The sequence below is a fragment of the Corvus kubaryi genome, unplaced genomic scaffold (genome assembly GCF_017639235.1).
Source record: "Corvus kubaryi isolate FWS band 111438036 unplaced genomic scaffold, C.kubaryi_AGA036_p1.0 37398, whole genome shotgun sequence".
Taxonomy (NCBI): domain Eukaryota; kingdom Metazoa; phylum Chordata; class Aves; order Passeriformes; family Corvidae; genus Corvus; species Corvus kubaryi.
Genome location: NW_024581137.1, coordinates 35,825,015 through 35,844,599, shown reverse-complemented (window position 1 = coordinate 35,844,599; position 19,585 = coordinate 35,825,015). Strand labels below are relative to the sequence as shown.

At 41.4% G+C, this 19,585-nt stretch overlaps 2 protein-coding genes across 2 annotated transcripts; one reads left to right on the top strand and one right to left on the bottom strand.

Annotated features, from left to right (window-relative positions):
- Nucleotides 1-758: 758 nt before the first annotated feature.
- On the bottom strand, nucleotides 759-4,792 carry LOC121671333 (translation initiation factor IF-2-like). The gene is made up of 2 exons (XM_042042781.1): nucleotides 3,932-4,792; nucleotides 759-3,541 (listed from the first exon to the last, which is right to left on the bottom strand). Exons 1-2 carry the CDS (start codon nucleotides 4,790-4,792, stop codon nucleotides 3,383-3,385), a joined length of 1,020 nt encoding a protein of 339 aa, XP_041898715.1. The 3' UTR covers nucleotides 759-3,382.
- On the top strand, nucleotides 4,235-7,376 carry GATAD1 (GATA zinc finger domain containing 1). Its single transcript, XM_042043687.1, has 5 exons — nucleotides 4,235-4,435; nucleotides 4,560-4,685; nucleotides 5,000-5,059; nucleotides 6,161-6,344; nucleotides 7,082-7,376. Exons 1-5 carry the CDS (start codon nucleotides 4,235-4,237, stop codon nucleotides 7,270-7,272), a joined length of 762 nt encoding a protein of 253 aa, XP_041899621.1. The 3' UTR covers nucleotides 7,273-7,376.
- Nucleotides 7,377-19,585: the final 12,209 nt, after the last annotated feature.

Here is a 19,585-nt window from a genome sequence, read left to right as displayed (position 1 = left end):
GTACCATCATTAAGCTTTGAAAAAAAATCTAAAATAGAATTTGTCTTAATTGCTACAGCCATATTGTGCACTTGTTCTTCGTAGAGCAATGCCTTGTCACTACAAGTAGTGGTGCTAAAGAGGGGGGGACTAATATTTGTGAAAGATTCTGTTAATTAGTGTTACTTAAGTGCCACTTAATATCCACTCTCCATTGTTACCAGGAAATTCCAGAGTGCCTCTGTTACATTAACAGCACTAAACTACTTTGTTCATTGTTACAGTCATGTCATCAGCTTCCTCCACCAAGCATGCCAAGATCGTGGAATCACAGACTGGTTTGGGTTGGAAGGGACCTTAAAGCATGTTGTTCCAATCCCCCTGCCTTTCACTAGACCAAGCTGCTCAGACCTCCAACCAGCCTGGCCTTGAACACTTCCAGTGATGGAGCATTCCCAACTTTCTTGGGAAACCTGTTCCAGTGCCTCAGCACCCTCACAGAAGGCCACTGTAACACTCAGGGAGGCTGGTGAGAACAGAAGTTAAAACGTGGACACAATGATAGGTGGTTTCTTTACAAGCAATTGTCTGGCTCAAGAGACAGCTTTAACATACTTTGAAAGAACCAAGTACTCATGGTCATTTTATGTCATCTCTGCCACTGCTTTACCTACCAATGTCCTTCATGAGGGCCAAAAGCCAAAGACCTCACAAAATCCGGGGTTAATTCTTGACTCTTCCACAAGCTTGAATGAGTAATTAAGACCCAGAAGCTGTAAAGACAGATGCATGTTACTTATGCAAGTAATAACTGATGCTATCTCAAGAATAGCATCAGTTGTGGCTCTGGGAATTAAGGGAATAGAAGCTGCTTTTCTCACAGGAGAGCTGTTAAGTACAGAACCTTAGAACAGATCCATGTGGAAATGCAGAGTGCACCAGTCCATCAGACTCTTACGAAATTTCATGCATTTACAACACAAGTACTTCTGAAGAAGCACTCCAGGTGCATCCTCTGCAGCTGACTGTGGAACAGTGACACACATAGTAAGAATAAAGGATTCCTCAGCTGTGAACCAGCTGACTGTAGGATAGCAGTAAGAAGCTAGGAGGAAGCAATGCAATTAAATCCACTGCAGAACAATTCAAGTGCTGAAGCAGGAAATGAGCAGTGTGTGTGGATGTGCATCACTTCCAATAAAAACCACTCTCACCAAGAGCTCCCGAGATGAAACAGTTCTGCACTGACAGCCAGTGTGTCTAACACAGTCCCCCTCCACAGGTGGAGCCAACATTTTATTTTCTCCACTTCTTTGTGGAGTCTACATTGGAAGTTTCACAGAGCAGGGATGGGCTCTGATGACTCCAAAGGGCAGCCCTTTCTCTTATTGGGGTAAAAATAAAATAAAGTGAAAAAACACATTAATTGGAAGAAAACGTTTACTCTGCAACTTTAGCTGAGCTTACACTATGCAAAATGCCTCAGCTGCATCAGGCACTTCCAACCAGGCCACAGGCTGAGTCAACCCACTTCAGCTCCAAAGAGAGGATAGCTCTGTTACGGAGAATCAGGAAACTGAAGAGGATGCTCAGGATTTAGGATCGACATTGTAAGGCTTGGGAGCCTCTAGAGAGAGGGGTACTTTAAGAAGTCCTGAGCCCCATCTCTTCTACCCCTAACTACCAGGTATTCAGCAACTCTCAAATCAGAACATTTCAGCTATTGCCTACCTGAGATAAAAGACATGCTAGGTTTAATTTTTGACAAAACATCCTAACCACTGTCCCTTGTGTCACCTTCCAGGTGAGGTAGGGGGTGATCAGGCAGCACTGACAGCAATCCCTGCCTCTCTCTGGTCTTACACAAGGCCAACAGAATAATCATACCAAGAACACTGTAATCTCAAGGTGTTGTTTTACTGTGGTTCCATTGAAATGACAGTCAGAACCACACTTGTAAAGAAATACTGACCTAAAACTCCTTCTGACAACATAAAAATGGTTGTCTAAACCATTTTTGAATTATCTTAAAGTATCACCTCAGATTAGGTTTCTTAAAGCTTGAGTTCATTGATTTTATTATTCAAGATATTTTTTAATCATTTTCTTTATATTCAAGTTTTTTATTCAAGTTATTATTTAAAAACAGAAATAATAATCACAGTGGGTAAATTATCAACAATATACAGTAGCATATTTAATTAAGAGTATACACATATATGTAAACCACACACATTCTACATTTGTGACAGAAAATACCCTGCACATGGTTTCAGAAAGACCAAGGGGTTAGAAGCCCAGGAGTCGGGAAGATGGTAGAACTGGAGTTGAAAAAAAACAACTATTACTAATTTTATTTGCAAAATAAAAACCTTCACAAAGTGTTAGATGCTTATCTGTACAGAAATGGACATTGTCACTCATTTCTACGCAGACTAGTGATGCTATGCCAATGTGATGGCAGTGAGAGGGCCCCAGCAGTGGAGGACTGCTGAGGTGGGCAGTTGGGAACAAAAGCAGGCAGAAGCTGCAAAAAAAAGTGGTGGGAAGAGCTTAAGGGCTCTGAGAGATCACTGATCTGCAAGATGCAACTATAGAGAGATGCATTAAAGAAGCAGAAACAATTGCGCCTGTATAACGAGCTTGAAAAGATATGAAGATAAACCAGGATTTAAATCAAAATTGAGGAATAAATTTGGCACCTGAGACAACAAGGTCAAAGCTGGTGTGAAAGAGGCATGCAAAAGGTTAAACATAGCTGTCCATGAGCCAGTACCAACCCAGGCACACCCTGCATCCACTGCACACTGCATGAGGGGAGCATCTGTTAATAGATCCCTGCAAACTATGGTTTTATGTGTCCACTGAGAACAAGACAAAAATCAATTTCATTTGCACCAAGGAACGTTTAAATAAACCCTAAGGATGGCAACTGAGTATGGGAACTAAGAGACTGCAAATCCTCAAGCATGAGTGGGCATTTCTTTCGTAACACGAGACTTGAGAAACATCTACGTGGGATGGCCCAGGGCCATGTGAGTAGCACTAGGTGAGGAACCGCTGTTAGATCCATGACTCCTACATTTGGCTCTCAAAGCTTCACAAAAGCACATGTTCATTTCCTGGCCTTTTAAACTATTTGATACATGACTGAGGTGCCATGCAAGAGGGGCAGTTCATAGAATCATAGAGTGGTTTGTTTTTGAAGGTCATCTTGAAGATCATCCAGTTCCAACTACCCATGTCATAGGCAGGATCACATTCCCTTAGTCCAGGTTGTTCAGAGCCCCACCCGACCTGACCTTGAACAGTTCCAGGGACGGGGCATCCACAACTTCTCTGGGCAGCCCGTTCCAGTGCCTCACCACCTTCAAAAGTAGAGGATTTTTTCCAAATATCTGATCTAAATGAAGGCCAAAACTGGCATATGTTGAGGGTAAGATCCACCAACACTTTCTCCTGAATCAGGACAATCATTGCAGTCCATCTCCTGTCCTCTGATTTTCTGTTGAGTATGAAGAGTGACAGCTGTAAATCCTTGGATGACAGCACCTGGCATTCCCTGCAAACAGGAATGGAACCAGAGGCAGCTTCTGCTGCATCGAGTAACAGAACGTTAAGGGTTGGAAGCTACCTTAAAGATCATCTAGTCCCAACCCCCATACCATTAGCAGGGACACCTCCCATCAGACCAGGTAGCTCAAGGCCTTATCCAGCACGGTTTTGAACACTGCCAGGGATGAGGCATCCACGGCCTCCCTGGGCAATGTTTCAGTATCTCGCCATATTCACAGCAGAGAACTTCTTCCTAATATCTAATTTAAATTTTCCACCTTTCATTTTGTACCCATTCCCCCTGTCCTGTCACTGCTCTTCCTGACGAAGAGTCCCTCTCTGGCTTCCCTGTAAGGCCCCTTCAGATACTGGAAGGTGCTGCGAGGTCTCCACTCACCCTTCTCTTCTCCGGGCTGAACAGCCCCACCTGCCCCCATCGGGCCTCGCCGCTGACTAACAGGACACGGCTCTCTGTGCCCCGGCTCCGAGGCGAGAGCAGCGCCCTGCGAGGGCCGGGACCGATTTGTCTCCGGGGCCGGGGCACGGCCGCCGCCAGCAGAGGGCAGGGCCGGCCCCGCTGCTCCCGGCCCCGCCGCAGCCACATCCGCCGCCGCCGGGAAGGGGCCGGCGCCGGGGCCGCTGTGGGCGCCGCGCTCCCGCCGCTCGCTGTCGGGCCCGCGGGCCCCGCGCCGGGCTCAGGATGCCGCTGGGGCTGAAGCCCACCTGCAGCGTGTGCCGCAGCACGTCCTCCTCCATGTGGAAGAAGGGCGGGCAGGGCGAGATCCTGTGCAACAACTGCACGGCCCGCTCGGCGCCGCCCCCCCCCGCCGCCTTCGCCACCACCTCGGCCGCCGCCCAGCACAGCAACGGCGGCGGCGGCAGCGGCGGCGGCGGGAAGCAGGTGAGGAGGCCGAGGGTGAGGAGGCCGAGGGTGAGGCTGCGGGAGCCGCCGGGGCCGGGCGGGGCTGGGCGGGGCCGGGGTGCTCGGGCCGTCCCCCGTGTGTTCATCCCGCCGTTCCCCACAGAGCAAGCAGGAGATCCACCGCCGCTCTGCGCGGCTCAGGAACACCAAGTACAAGTCTGCGCCCGCCGCGGAGAAGAAGGTTTCCACGAAGGGCAAGGGCAGGCGGCACATCTTCAAGCTAAAAAACGTAAGGCGGCGCGTGGCAGAGCGCGGGGCCGCGGGTGGGCCGGGAGCCTGTGCCGGGCTGGGGCGGACACGGGGCCCGCGGGAGGAGTGGGAAGAGAAACCGGTCATGGGAGTTCAGCACTCGCTTCTCCACATAAAATCCTGGGGATGAAGACGTTAGCTGTGTTGTTTTGAACTTTAAACTAGAAATGTGTGCTAGTTTTCTTAGAAGATAATGTATCTGCACGTTGTCTAAAAGGGTAAAACAATTTCTGGAACTTCATGGTTGATTTGCTTTAATGCTCTTGATTTTTTATTTCTGTGTTCTTTTCTTAGCCCATCAAGGCTCCTGAGTCCGTATCCACTATAATTACAGCAGAATCAATCTTTTATAAGGTATGGTTTATGCAAATCTATTTGCAAAAATTATTATCCTGTTTCTGTTTCCAATTTCAAGAACTATCATGTACAGTGAAAGCACTAGGGATATAGTCACAGAAACTGTTCTTCCTTGCCTAATGGTTGTGTAGGACTTTGGTTTGCCGTAATTATTGCCGTTAAGTCTTGCAAGGGAGTTTACCTAAGTAGTTTAAATAGTTATCATTATCCCAGTTGTTCTCTTCCAAGAGAAAATGCATCCTTTTTTTTTTTTTTAATTATTGCAGTCAGCATTTTTAAACTTAACCTGCACCGTGCAGAGGTCAAGCAAAAGTGACTGGAGATGAGTATTTCGATTTGTGTGCTGTTTCCTGCCTTAGGCGCAGAACATATTGCCCGTAGAGGGGGTGGGTTGCAGTGCCTCAACGTCTCCGCTGGCTCCCGTTTCAGAACTGGTGCGAGCAGGCTCAGACACCGTGGGAACAAGATCTGTTGGTATTTGCAGTGAAGCAGGAGGGAACCTTCTCACATTCATGCTTGAGAGCAGCTTTACCAGCATGCTAAGGTGTTAGTGTTTTAAAGTTCTGAAATTCGCTTTGTTTCCCAGCAGTATAAGCAAACAAAATGGTTTTTTCCCCCTCTTCCCCCCAAAAAAAAGTCAGGATAGGTAGGGGGAGACTGCACAGCCAGTGGTAGGCTGAGATTCCATATACTCTCCAGGGACCTGGTGCTTTGTGTCTGACATCCTAGATGAATCTTTTGTTTGCTGTTGACCAGTTCAGAAAGGAATTACTGTCTTGTGTGTATGTTTTTTATCAAAAATTCCTAGGAATTATGTCAAAACTTCTGTTTAACCTCCTTGTGCAAAATGCTGCTACTTTGATACTTTGCAGTGTTGTTGTGAACAGGATTGTTCGGGGCTTTTTGTGTTCTTTTTCTCTTTTTTAAAAACAAACACCTTTCTTTTTTACGCCACCATTCTTTTGCATGTGGCTGAATTGCAGCTGCCTTTCAAAACTGGTATAATTTAGGGTACTGATACTTAAGACACGAATCAATGTGAAGTGAAGCTGACAAAATCAGGTTGTTTGATTTCAGTGTCATTTGTATGTCTTCTAGGGTGTATACTATCAAATTGGAGATGTTGTTTCGGTGGTTGATGAGCAGGATGGAAGAACATACTACGCTCAGATCCGTGGGTTTATTCAGGACCAATACTGTGAAAAGAGTGCTGCGCTAACCTGGCTCATTCCTACACAAGCCAGCCCCAAAGACTGTTTTGACCCAGCATCCTATATCATAGGTAATCTGTAGGCCTTCACTTTGTACAACTACTTATATGTGCCTACACTAATGCAGAGTTGTATTTTTTAAATGAACATTTTAGCTTGTCAAGGTGTTTTATGCAAGTTCCACATTTTAGACCCTAATTCTGTAAACATCTCATTTACTGTAATAACACTTTTTATTTATCTTATGTATATAATATGATTACTACTATTACAGTGTGTGATTATCTTGTACTGTGATTATCTGAGTGTTTGTGGGGACAATTACAGATGTGTGGCTTTAAAGATCAAATTACTGCTCTATAGATAGGTTTAAACCATAGTAACTTTGATTCTGATATACTAGTCCAAGTTATTTCTTTTAAAGTGACCTGAATTACCTGATCTTTGTCCTGGGTATTCAAAATACATAGCATGCAAGCACTGGCATAGAGACTGTTCTGCTACTGATGATAAAATTAGTAAGTCCTTCTGACAGGCAGGACACAAATAGGATATATTTAAAATATATTAACTACAGTACTTCACTCAAATACCAGAGTGCTTCAAATGGGGTGGGGGGAAAGATCAGCCCAGCAAAATTGAAGGTAGAGGTTTCTTGCCTTATACATGATGCTACCTTCCTAGGAAAGCCATTGATTGCAAAGATAAATTCTCTAAGGGAATGTTGGCTGTTGTGGCAAATTTTTAGGCAACTTACTTAATTTTGTGCCTTTAAGTTTTGTCTTTGAAGATTTATTTTTTTTCCTAGGACCAGAAGAAGATCTCCCAAGGAAGATGGAGTATTTAGAATTTGTTTGTCATGCACCTTCGGAATATTTCAAATCTCGATCATCTCCCTTCCCAACCGTTCCTACAAGGCCAGAGAAGGGCTATATATGGACTCATGTGGGACCTACTCCTGCAATCTCCATTAAAGAAACTGTAGCCAATAATTTATAATTTTTTTAAGGAATACTTTGGACTAGTTATTTTGGGTGTATCCTCCAGTTTGTAAACCCCATACAAGAAGTTTTAAAAATTATAAAATGTGCCGGTTTACTTTACAGATTGTGGTATTTATTTATTTTAGATACATCAGATCTTTGAAGTGGAAGTTTTCATTCCAGTTGATGCATCATTTCAGTGCTCTGTTCTTCTGACATTATTGTTCATCTTGGGACAAAACCATAAGTTTCATGTCATCTTTGACTTCTGAAAGTTGCCTTTAGTGTTCATTCTTAGTTTTTAAGTTATTTTCCAGAAGAGGAGCTTAAAAGACATAATCATTCAGCACTTTATATAACTGTTTAATTTAGTTAACTCGGACTGCCATTTTTATTTTCTTGTTAAATAATTTAAGACTAACTTTACCTAAACAGTAAAATGACCAGTGGTGTAATTAACAGTTTTCTGTTACTTGGAGAGGAGTGATCTACCTGGATTTCTCCAGACTAAAACCTCATCTGCAAGGAGGGACTCTTAACAGTCACCTTTTAAGGGAATTTTGTTCATCTGAATCTGAAATGTGGGCCTATGTGTGTAGCTTTATGTTAAACTTTACTTATATAAGGGCATAAATTTCCTGGACAATTGGATGCAAATTTAAAAATTAATGTTATTTATCATCCTGACATCCTCATGCAGAAATGTATCTGCATTCCCTAAGCAAGCCAACACTGACACATGATTTGAGTTTCACATTGTTAATGTGTGTTAGCTTGGTCTCTTAAAATTGATTTAAAATTGTTTTTTCAGTCTTCTCAATTAATGATGGTAAGAAAAAAAATGGTCAAGCAATTCATATGAAAAAAAGTTTGGTAAGGGAAATAAAAACTAATTTTATGTATTAACATAACAAGGAAAATGTTTAAATAGCAGAACAGGAGAAATGCTACGTACTAAAATACCAGTAAAGTTTCCTGCCCTAAACCTTTTACAAGCCAGTCAGCTCCAAACACTATGAGATGTGCTTGTATGGCCTGAATTCCAAGGACTTAGGGATTCCTGCTGCCTGTGAAGGATAAGAGCTGTAAGCAGCCTTAAATTTAAATGGATCTTTTCCAGTTTTTTTTTCTTTGTGTGAACATACGTGACCATAGCACCCAGAAGCCCCAAATCACCTTTAAGGTACCATATGAAAGCATAAAAAAGTTGCACTAGGCTTATGTTCTAACTTTATGAAAGGTTTTGATTTAAGGTGTAACATATTTGAAAGTCTCAGGTATTGACAACTTTCAATACAGTGGGACCTGTGAGGGCAGGAACCAGATCTATTTGTTTCGGCCTGCAGCCTCTGTTCTGCCCTCTTCAAATACAAGGAAGAACAATCAGCCTTAAGGGAGTAGATGCTAAAGTTAAGGGATACTGTCAATAATTCAAAATGCTCAGAAATTAGCAGTAGATTGCTAATACAGAGTTAAATCTTAATCCTCAGTTGCTTACAAAGATGAGATGTGTGCCCATGTTGTGTGTTGCAGTAATTAATCCCAAGGTGACCTCACTTCTCTTCATTCTCTCCTTTCAATTCCTCTGGATTTTTTTTTCTGATTTCTTTATTAACCATTACAAGAAAATAAAAATAACAAGTCTTATGTTTACAGTAACCAGCGTGACTCCCTTGACTCAAGTGTTTTCCTTCCTTTCTCTGCAGTCCACATGTTTTTCACTGGGGATCACAGTAGAGTCCCTGTGCTGCCTTGGCATAATCCATGGACCTCTCCTCTTCTGTGGGCTGTTTCACCTTATCTGAATTATCAAGGTTGGAAAAGACCTTTATGGTCATTGAGTCCAATGAAGCTTAGCTGCTTTCCTTGTCAAATCCTCATAGGAATAAGAAGGAAAACAATGCTTACACTGTTTTGCTTTTTTGAGTTCCTACAAGTTACACCAAATGAAAAGTACTTGCCTTGTCAATAAATTGCCTTATTTGCCTTATTTGTCAATAAATTGTAATATAAAAGGGACAATTAATTTTTCATCAGAGTACACCTTTTTAACATTTTGTGATGCTGGTGATTCAAGTATTATACTTCCAGCTACAGTCTAAACAGACAAAAAATACCTTTTTCAGAGAGCTAGCGAACAACTTCCCTTAGTAAACACTTAAGTATTTTTATTTTAGTTTTTATTATACTGGGAAATACTAAAAATAATTCAAATGAGCAAGAATTCTGGTTGTAAGGTCTCAAAAGAGAGTGGATCTGCAGGCAATGACTGCTACTAAAGTGTTACATCTTTATTTATAGGTATTTGAATGGTTGCACTGTCCTGCTTTTCTTGCGTTCAGAACATCGCCCAGTAACACAGGGAAAATGACTGACTCTCCAGACAGCTTCTTATGGATGGACATAGCTGAAGAATGGGACCTCTGAGAACAATGTCTCTGAAAATTCCTCATCTCTCTTATATAAGGAAAATGGACAAAAGGAGGACCTGCAACATGGACTCAACAGCAGAAGAGATACCAGCGGATCCCGTGGGGACAGGCTTTGATGCCCTGCAGCTGAGGGAGCTGAGCCAACCCATTTCTGTCTTCTACCTTGGTAATCCCCCATGCCAAAATGTAGGTAGGTTTCATACTTGCATCACTGGATTGTGAGTGGATACACTACTACTGAATTTATGGCCTTGTGTTAAGCTTCAGAGTTTTGTGGCCATCCAACAGTCATTTTTATTAAGGCATTTGAGTTCTAAAGATGGAGCACGTAGCCAAGAGCTAAAAGGCACAGAGCATATATGAAATACTGAGTAACACATAGACACGTGGCCTATGCCCTGAGGCACACATTGCAGGACATTTGTGGAGAAGTAGCCCTTAACTTTGACCTGAACTTTACTGTACCAAAACAATACGTACTGGAGAAGGGTTTACACTGGGGCAAGGCTTTGTCGGGAGAAGAATACTTTCTGGGAAAATGTGATGTGAACACAATGGATAAATAAGTGTGTGGCTCCTTGGCCTCCTTCTAAAATGGGGCTGGGGTTCCTCTCTTGCTGCTGTGCTGTGCTACATGACAATTATCTGAGTCATCCTGGCAGTCTGGATTCACGCAAGCCGCAGGATTAGGCCCTTACAGTGTGGTATCCAAGCCAATCCAATAGCTTTGCTTTCATGTAATGCAGCCTTCAACTTTAATATTATACAAAAAGCAAAGAGTGCATTTATTGTAGTTGGTGTTACATTGTATATTATGATTCATAAAGGCCTTAAAAGGTCTTACAGAACTGAGAACAAAAATATTTATAGGTGTAGTATTGAAGTTTCAACTGCTTTTTACAGTTACTGAATTAAAAAGAAAAAAAAGTTATAATTTTATTCTATTTTCACACAGAATTGGTACATCTGTTAGGAGACTACACACCTCCAAAATTATGGAAGATGAGCATTATGTTCCCAAGCAGAAATACTTTTACAATAGTTAATAGTTGTTAATAGTTCTTCTTGTGTGCTCCCCACTACAGAATCTTGTGGTCGTTGACAACAGAATTTTGTATTTGGCAGTTGTTCCACCCACATGGTCACGCTTACCTTCAGGAAGATTGCATTATTTTTTCTTACTCAGCCCTTCTGGTTGGTGATTTGTTATTCTTGAATTTGGCTTACAGCTTCAGTGAGGTTATTTTTTTTTTTCTAGTTTGGTAGCTTCAATCACAAGAACAACTTCATGGACAGCATCTCCAGGTGGTTCATGCATCTTTATGAAATGCTTAAGTGCTTCAACATGTGTTTAATGAAACAGAAGTAATACTGGAATCTAGGTTTGATAGGAAGGTTGTTTTAACCTGAAAATATCAGGATTATTCTGTGCAGGGCATTTAGAACAGCAAACCCAGGCATCTGCTTACATATGGCAATTTGGGCTCCTGCAAAATCTTCTGAACTCCTTCATTTAGGGAGAACAGAGCAGGAGTGTTGCTCTTTTCTGATGAAGCAGTCTAGGGGCAAAGTTGCTTTCAGTAGTTCCATCAGTGTCCACGGCCATTGTGTCCACGGCCATTGCATCCACTTCTTTGCTGAAAATCATCACACCTCTCTGCCTTTGTCAGTGTAGAGCACCCTGTTGTAAACTGGCTCTGTCAACTGATCCAGGTTCAGAACACACACATGATATTTTTTCTGTTAACACAAATCTTCCTCTAGGGGACTTCAGTAGGAATGTTTAATTTTGTCTTCAGATGGTCAAGCCCTTGATAATCCTTTTCCATGTACGTAGTATCTTATACGATTGATGCTCCTTTTCATTCCTATTAGGTTACTTTTGTATAAAATTACATTGTGAGGCTGCATGTGGCAGTGAATCTGAATTATGTAAGCAGAATTTGGGAACCTCTTCTCTCCCAAGCCAAGATTTCAGTAGGCCATTAAGAATTAAAGCAAAGAGTAACCTGTCCTTTCAATCTGTGTGCCCTTCTCAAGTGTCTGTTTCCCAAATTGTGGGAATCTACATACAGAGTTTTCCAGTTACCTCTCCTCAAGGAGTTTCTCAGAGCATTCGTGGGGCTCTTTTTCTTAACTGTGTCATAACAGACCACTGCTAGGCAAGGTAAAAGATTTGTCTCTTATTCATGAGAAGTTGATTGGAAACTGTGGAGGAAACTGAAGTAGCTTCAGCAATTATTGTTGGCCAAAACAAAACCAAAAGCAACCACTTCATGCCTGCAGAGTTTGCAGAGCCTGCCTATGGCTCAATGGCTCCCTTGGTAAGTGGAAATGGTATGTTGAAACTTAGCATATCCATATAAGGCTATACAGAGAAACAAATACTGTGTTTCAATGACATGTGGCAATGACAGGGACACATTGCAATGTACTTCCTTGGTAGGCTTTCTAGTCAAGCTTAACTCCGCAGCTCCTGAATAAATTCAAACCATCAGAAAAGAAACATCCACCTCGGCTTTTAGTGACCAACAATATTTTTGACACAAAGGTCAAAGGCAGAAAAAAGTAAAAATGTCTCTTCCAGAAAACTACTGGAAAAGTCAGTGCAAGGTCTGGGAAAAATCTGTTTAAAAAATCTCTTAACAATTTGGTTTTACCCATTCAGATTCCTGCCATAAAGGAGTGGCACGTGTGATAGGCTGTTTGTTTCTGACTTCCCCTGCCATGTGAAATATCTTTGAGTGTTAATGAGTACTGTGAGTAAGACCTTCACAAGCAGGGAACTTTCAGTGTATTGCCTTTGATTTCGGGTACAGGAAGAAAATACCTGAAAAAAGATAGCATTAAAAAAAGATGACATCACAAACAGCTATTCCACAGCCCTCCTTGCACAAGAGTATGTTTAGTGTATGTGACCTCTGACATATCCTAAGCTGAAAATGGGGGCTGAGGCATTGTTTTTCACAGAATCAGCTGCTGTGGGATGGCAGTTTCTCAATTGCATTTCTAGCCTGGTTCCTCCAGCTATTTATGATATTACGTGTACCCAAAGAACCAGTCTATAATATTATTAATGGGAACATTTTCAGCTCTAGAAAGCTGAAAAACACATGGAGATCTCTAAAGAGTTAATTTGGTCTGTGATCCATCCTGATAGCCACAGGGGCAGCTGTGGGATTCAGGCTGCGTCCCTCTGCTAGGCTCAGATGGGGAGGGTCTGAATGCGCACGCTCCCACGGTCTGACAAAGGCACAGATGGTGTCTAAACACAGGCACCACCAGCAATTGGATAATTAGGACAACTTCAATACAGCTAAGAAAAAATGTTATGCACATATCTGTGTGTATCCAAAATACCTGCTTTTTTACGTCACTTTGAAACTGAGCTTTGTAAGTGGACCTTCCTTGTAACAATACACTCTATCCATTGTTAAACCTTGTTTTCCATCTTGGAAGAGGACTCAAGAAGTCTGTCTTGCTTCATGCTTTGAAACATCACTACCATCCATCATCACCACATCTTTGGTAAAACGTTTTACTGTTTTGCCTGTGCTGCCACTATTGAATCTTTCACAAACAGCTGTGAGTGTGTTTATAATTTTTCATCAAGTGTGCAGATCATGAATACTGAGACAATAAAATCAGGAAATATTTTAGCCTGAAATACTAGCCAGCACTATTTTGTGGACATTCACAAAACCAAACATTTCCACAGGGAAGAAAAGCAGTTTAAAGTACAGAGAAAAATGTGGAAAAAAATTGGATATGACAAGCAATAATGTCCTTGGTTATGCAGTCCCAATCAGAATAGAATCACTGATCATGCTACATGTTTTGAACTAATGAAGTTTGCTAAACTCTGGAAAAATTACATTTTGAAATTTTTTGTTTGTTGACATTTTCTTGTTAGCTGCAACTAAGAAGAACCCTCATTAAAATCACATTACGCATGTTTCTTTAATTATCTAAGTAGGTTGTTACAGTAGCATATTCTCTTTTCTCAGGGTCAGAACAATATCTTGTTTACAAAACTTTGAATTCCATTACAATCTACAGAGAAAAAAAATTGGTCTTGAAAAACAAGTTAAGAACTGTTCTTCATAAAATACAGTCAGGGAGTTTCTCTGCATTTTGTTACAGTGCCCAAAATATAAAATCAACTCTTGTTGCCGTAGTTGGACCCACCTGGGTCACAAGACTGAAAATCTGCAGAGATGAAACTGTAAAAGTGCTTCAATGCTGAGAACATATGCTGCTTACAAAATAATAAGGAAAGCATGAAAATCTGAGATCAGTGTTATTGATACCTGCTTTTTAGTTTCTGTAATGCAGCTTTTAATTTTTCAGCTGTTAACTGGAAAGGGTGACTTTATCAGTCACCTACAGGAAAAGGAATATCAGCAAGAATAAAAAGATTGAATTTTCAAAGAGGGAACTAATGTTACACAACTTACATGGCAGATACATCTTGCAGTGCTTGAGGGGAAACATTTGCAAACCAAATTTACTTGTAGTATGACAGACTTAGAGCTGACAAATGTCAGTGCAGAACCATGTCTGCACAAAACGAGTGCAATCCTACACATCTGATGACACCCCCCTCCTGCCACTCTGCAGTCTGAGGAAATGATGGGCTGTCTCAAAAAGCACTACACAGGCCCCATCTCCTCCCTTGGCCTCAGTTTGCAATTTCAGGTTTTTTTGATTGTTCTCTGTAAATGTCTGTCAATGTATGTGAATGGCTCAAGCTCCATCTCACCGAAGAAGGGCCTGTGAAGAGGCTGCATTCCACCCTATAGCCTCTTTCAGAATTCTTATCATCATAGTAGGGAGCTGGAATAAGATACCCACTTAAACCCACTAAGAAATGAAATTAACATTTCTCATAAGCATTTCTCCCTCCGCCTGTTTGCCTGCGCCAGCTGCTCAGGGAATGAGGAACAATCTGGGAAGGCTCTGCAGTGGCTCCCAACCATGGCCCCTTAGGGCAGACTGACTCTTCTTTGTGCTCCATGATCCAGGGGCCCCGCATCCCTTACGGACAGAGAGGAGCAACCCCTGTGTCCCATGCCACCCCAGCACTCTGCCTGCTATCAGCACTCTGGCTCCTATCACCCCACTGCAAGAGCTCTGCTTGAGACCCACTGTCTTCACCAAGGTAGGACTCAGTCAGCAGGACCTGTGCTGCTGGACAGCTGCTGGGGAAGGACAAGAAGATCCAATCACTGAAACATGGGAAGAAAGACAGGGGTCAGTGTAGAGCCAGATGCTGCTGTGAGGGAAGCCAAGACCTTTTTCTCCCCAGGATCTGTAGGAAAACCAAGTTTCAATATGCTGACTTCAAGTGGGTTTTGTCCTACATCTGTGTTTTAAGCCTGTCCCTAATGGAGGACATTTTGATCTTTTAAAAATACAAAAATGTCTTTTAGGCATTTAGAAAATGAGCAGGTTTTTAACTATTGAAAAACAGCCATTAGAAAATTGGCTAAGAGTTAATTCTTGGCAAACACTAAAACAGTAAACCACCAAATAGTTCCTGTTGTAGCCTTAAAGTATCTAAACAAGGTCACGGTACTGTAGTTGTAACATTACTTCAGCAGTGCTTTGGCAATATACAAGCATTATATTAAACTAATACATACTACTAAGAAACAATTTTATTACTATTTCCTGAAACTTGGCAATAATTAAGGAAGTGAAGATTAGCACTGAATCTATAACTAGTTCCTCTGAAGGATCCAATTACTTTCCCAACAGAAAAACAGCATAAAACATGTGGATGGTTTTAATCCTCCTGGTGCTAATACTGGAACTATACAAATTGGCATTGACGGCATTTTGTGGGTGGTTCCAAAGATTCTTGTTTTTATTCTTTGCTTTTTATTCTACAAAGCTGCTGACCTCTGGAAATAAGGAAAATTGCCCAACACCTGCATGACCATAATAATTTTTGATGTACAAAAATCCAGTGTCAATGTCCACTTATCCACTGGGTCTCCACAAGATCCGTACTGTGCTATAGCTGTGCCTGTATGGGGTACTAATCATTACTGCAGAATCCTAAAAGCTGGTTTTGTGTAAACAATGAAGAAAAAGGTCATATTTTTGTGCTTAGGAGTCCCAGACTGACTTTGTCCCTGACACATCAGTCTTCACTAAATCATTTCAACTAATTCAAACTATTAAAGACTTTTGGAGGCTGGTGTGGGACAGCACTGCTGAGAGATGCAAAACCTGCCCTGGTTACCTAATAGCAGCTGACATGACTCTGCTCCTGTAGGTCATTAGAGGAAGGCCACATACATGGAAGTCTTACAAAAATCCTGCCAGCTGTTAGAGGAGAGAGGATTGCTATTTCCCTCTTCTTTTCTGCTAATCTGACTTAGACTTGCAACCTGAACACCAGCAAACTGATTTAGCATTTCTTTACCAAGAACTGCCTGAGCATCTGCAAGTATTTAATCCTAGATCTCTTTGCTGCATCACTGCAACTGCAGGCTAAACCTTAGTCAACAGATTTCCATTTCACTGTGCCTATGACAGATTTGTACTGTTTGGGCTGTTTTAGAAACAGGAAAGCTAAAGCAATTGAACCTTAAAGCCAAAATTGTCAAGTGGTGGCTGTAAATGGATTATTCCCAAGTGATGCCTATGAGAAGTGAATCCTTATCTGTCAACTGATATTGAAAAATTGTAATCCAGTCTCCCAGCTTCATTCCACAGGATTAACTCTGCAAGTATCTGCTGAACTCACACAAGAAACTCTCTTCTGCTTCTGGTCTCTTCAAAGTTCCTCCACTGCTTATGGGTTTATGACTGGTATCTTAACTTCTTGGAAAGTAGGTTTCACTCCCACCCTACTGCATGAGTTTAGGAGCTATTAAATAATAAACAAAGACTCAAATCCTCATGCAATGATACAGCATGCATGGATTTTACTGTTTTTACAGCAACTAGGAGTTATTACATAAATTAGGCAAGAAGTCAAATTATAAATTATATTAGTAAGATTTAAAAGTCAATTATATATTTTAATAATTTTATATATTTATATATATATATATGTATCCACACACATCCCCAGTTAATTTGAGTAAAATAGCCTGTGAGAAAATCAAGTTTATAAAGTGCTTTTGTTTGAAAATAGTATTTTAAAATATTTGTTTGCTTTTAGGCTGGAGAAATTGACTATATTTCCTTAATGCCACAAGAGAGGGATGGAGAAACTCCTGTATGACATTAAATGCAGACATTGGTCCACACAAAATTTAGACTTTTTTGGTGAACTAAAAGCCAAAGCACATTTCAAACCTAATATAAATTTAAAAATTCATGTGTTTTAACCAGGCTGTTAACTGTCATTCTTAAAATATTGTCAAGCAGAGTTTTAGCTGGTGACATCATTTATGAAACATAAGGCTAAGTAATTTAAGCCTCAGCAGATGTTGCTTATCTTTTAAATTAATTTCAAATGGGTTGGGAAATCTTTTCCATTTTTTGTTCTCTTTGAAAATGGAACAGAATTTGATTCCTTAAGAAGTTTGACAATCAATCACCTTGTGAATTTTTTATATACACCAGTGTCTTGGGGTGACCTTATGATGTGTATCCCATATCACTGCCTATGCCCAGAAATTAATTTTTATGCCTTTCCATGCCTCTAAACTGAGCCTGAGAGGGGGAAGGAAAAAAACTGAGCGAAACTTTCTCAAAGCAGTTTGCAGCTTTTTCAAGGTCACACAGAGACAGCAGGTTTTTTTTCCCCAGCTGGGGCAGGGAAGCGAGGAAGCACCCGGCTTGCTGCTTTCCAGTCAGCTTTTGGCCAGTTTTTCCAGTTCTTGTTCTCCAGAGAGAGGCTGAGAGTTGAACTTTTCCTTCTCTGGAATTTCAGATTTTCTCCCTTTTCTACTGGACTGCCTGATTGCTGTAACATCAGAGCACATCGGGAGGACTTTCCACCGGGCACAGAGGGCCTGGCCCTGGCCCAAGCCCCAGCTCCGAGGAGACCAAAGGGAGGACTCGAACACTTTCTCAGGTTTTTCCTCTACAGCGAAAGATTTTACCATTTAACATTATTTTCCTTTCCCGTGTGCTTGGTAAATAAATAGTTTTATCTTCTTCACTTTCCTTCGAGGAAAATTTATTTTTTTCCCGAACCTGGTGGGGGACGGGTGGTTGTGCCTTCTCTCAGAGGATATATTTCTAAATTTGGCCAAACCAGAACAACCAGAAATACTGTTTCCCAGAGAATAAATGTGATTTATGGCAGAATGCCATTAACAGTAAAAGGACCCAACACATTGGATGGGATTTAATGTGCCCCAATGTCCCCAGTTCTTGGAAAAGCAAGTCTGTAAGATTTTCATAATTAGGAATTAACATTCAGACATATAAGCCTCTCAAGTAGAGTTAATTGCACCAGTTAAACCAGGATTTAACAGAATTGACCTGCTAGGTCACTTTTTTCCCCCTAAGAAACTGTTTCCAGGCAATACTCAGTCCAGAATAGCAGATCACTTTGAGACAGGTACATTTTTCCAAAGGATTGTTTGAAAAAAATACCAGCTAACCAGCTGAAAGAAGATAGCTTCAAACATAAAATCAGTTTTAAGAAAAATTATTGGCTAGTAGTGGAAACCAGGTTCCTATTAACAAATTGAAATAAGCCCTTGCACATTGGAAACAGGATTACCATTTACACCATTTATAGTTAACACCTGTTTTTTCAGAAGTTCCTCAACTATGGAGAAAGACTGGTAGGCAGTTGAGGAAAGACCAGTGACAACTGACAATGTTGGTGACAAAAAAGCTACCTCGGGTTATCAAACCTTTTTAAGGGCTGTAGTATATACCCAGAAAAACTGACATCATTATCCCTTAAGTGAGGTAGGAGTGACAGGAGAACTAGTAGGGAGACACAGGATTTGTTCATCTTTAGGCTGCTGGTTCACAGAGCTTGTTTGGTTCTTGGTGGAGGGGACTAGAAAACAGGTTCAAACATGACACACATTGTTTGTCTGCCTGTGGTATCATCATGAGCCACTGCAGCTAAATCCTACTGCCCCACAGAATGTGAAACAAATGTCATCAACCCCTCTTCTCTCTCTTGGAGCGCTTCTCCCTACCAGGCCTTGTGCAAGAGTCTCCACAGACCACCTGATGCTCATTGCACAACACGAACAGAAGGGATTATCCTCCTCTGAGCTGCAGGCTTAATGCTCCTTGTGTATCAGATTTAGGTCTATAGCAGAGTTTAGCTAGGCTTCATTTACATTCTCTCCTACCTTTCAAGGTGAGATGTCAATATAATTCAGAACGTAACCAAAAGATCACCTAACAGCAGGTAGTTACTCAGTGACCTCCTTGGATCACATGAACCTGCCCTCTGCATCATCCAGGTTACTTATACAGGGGAATGTCTGAACTAACACACTGATGGAATTCCTTGCATGGAGGAAGGAGGAACACCAGAGATTTGGAACCTAGGCTTCCCAGGTTTTAAGAACATTTTCCATGACAGTGTAGTCCATCATTTTGGTTGACAACTGATAAGACCTTGGCACACAGCAAACCTTTCTTTTTAACTTTGCAATATAATACTTGGCACTGTATTCTAATTAAATGACTCCCAGTGTGAGGACAGTACAATGATCTATGGAATGGTCTTTGCTACCATCATGATTAGCCTGCGACTGGTCCTTTCAGATTTAAGTATCAGTGCATTATGAGATTATCAGTACTAGGAAGGTTAAATAATTTCCATTTTTAATGGATTTTGTACAACCATTATCTAGACCTTACTTGAAGAACAGATGCTCCTTCTAATTTTGGCTAATCTGGATGCTTTTGTAATAGCTGGAAATTCCTTTACCAAGCAAAAAAGATGTAATAAAC

Coding starts and splice junctions, on each gene's coding strand:
- GATAD1 (XM_042043687.1), top strand. CDS start 4,235: ATGCCGCTGGGGCTGAAGCCCACCTGCAGCGTGTGCCGCAGCACGTCC. Junction 4,436..4,559: donor GCGGCGGCGGCGGGAAGCAG/GTGAGGAGGCCG, acceptor CGTTCCCCACAG/AGCAAGCAGGAGATCCACCG. Junction 4,686..4,999: donor ACATCTTCAAGCTAAAAAAC/GTAAGGCGGCGC, acceptor TTCTTTTCTTAG/CCCATCAAGGCTCCTGAGTC.
- LOC121671333 (XM_042042781.1), bottom strand. CDS start 4,792: ATGACCGGTTTCTCTTCCCACTCCTCCCGCGGGCCCCGTGTCCGCCCC. Junction 3,542..3,931: donor TCAGCCCGGAGAAGAGAAGG/GTGAGTGGAGAC, acceptor TCCTGTTTGCAG/GGAATGCCAGGTGCTGTCAT.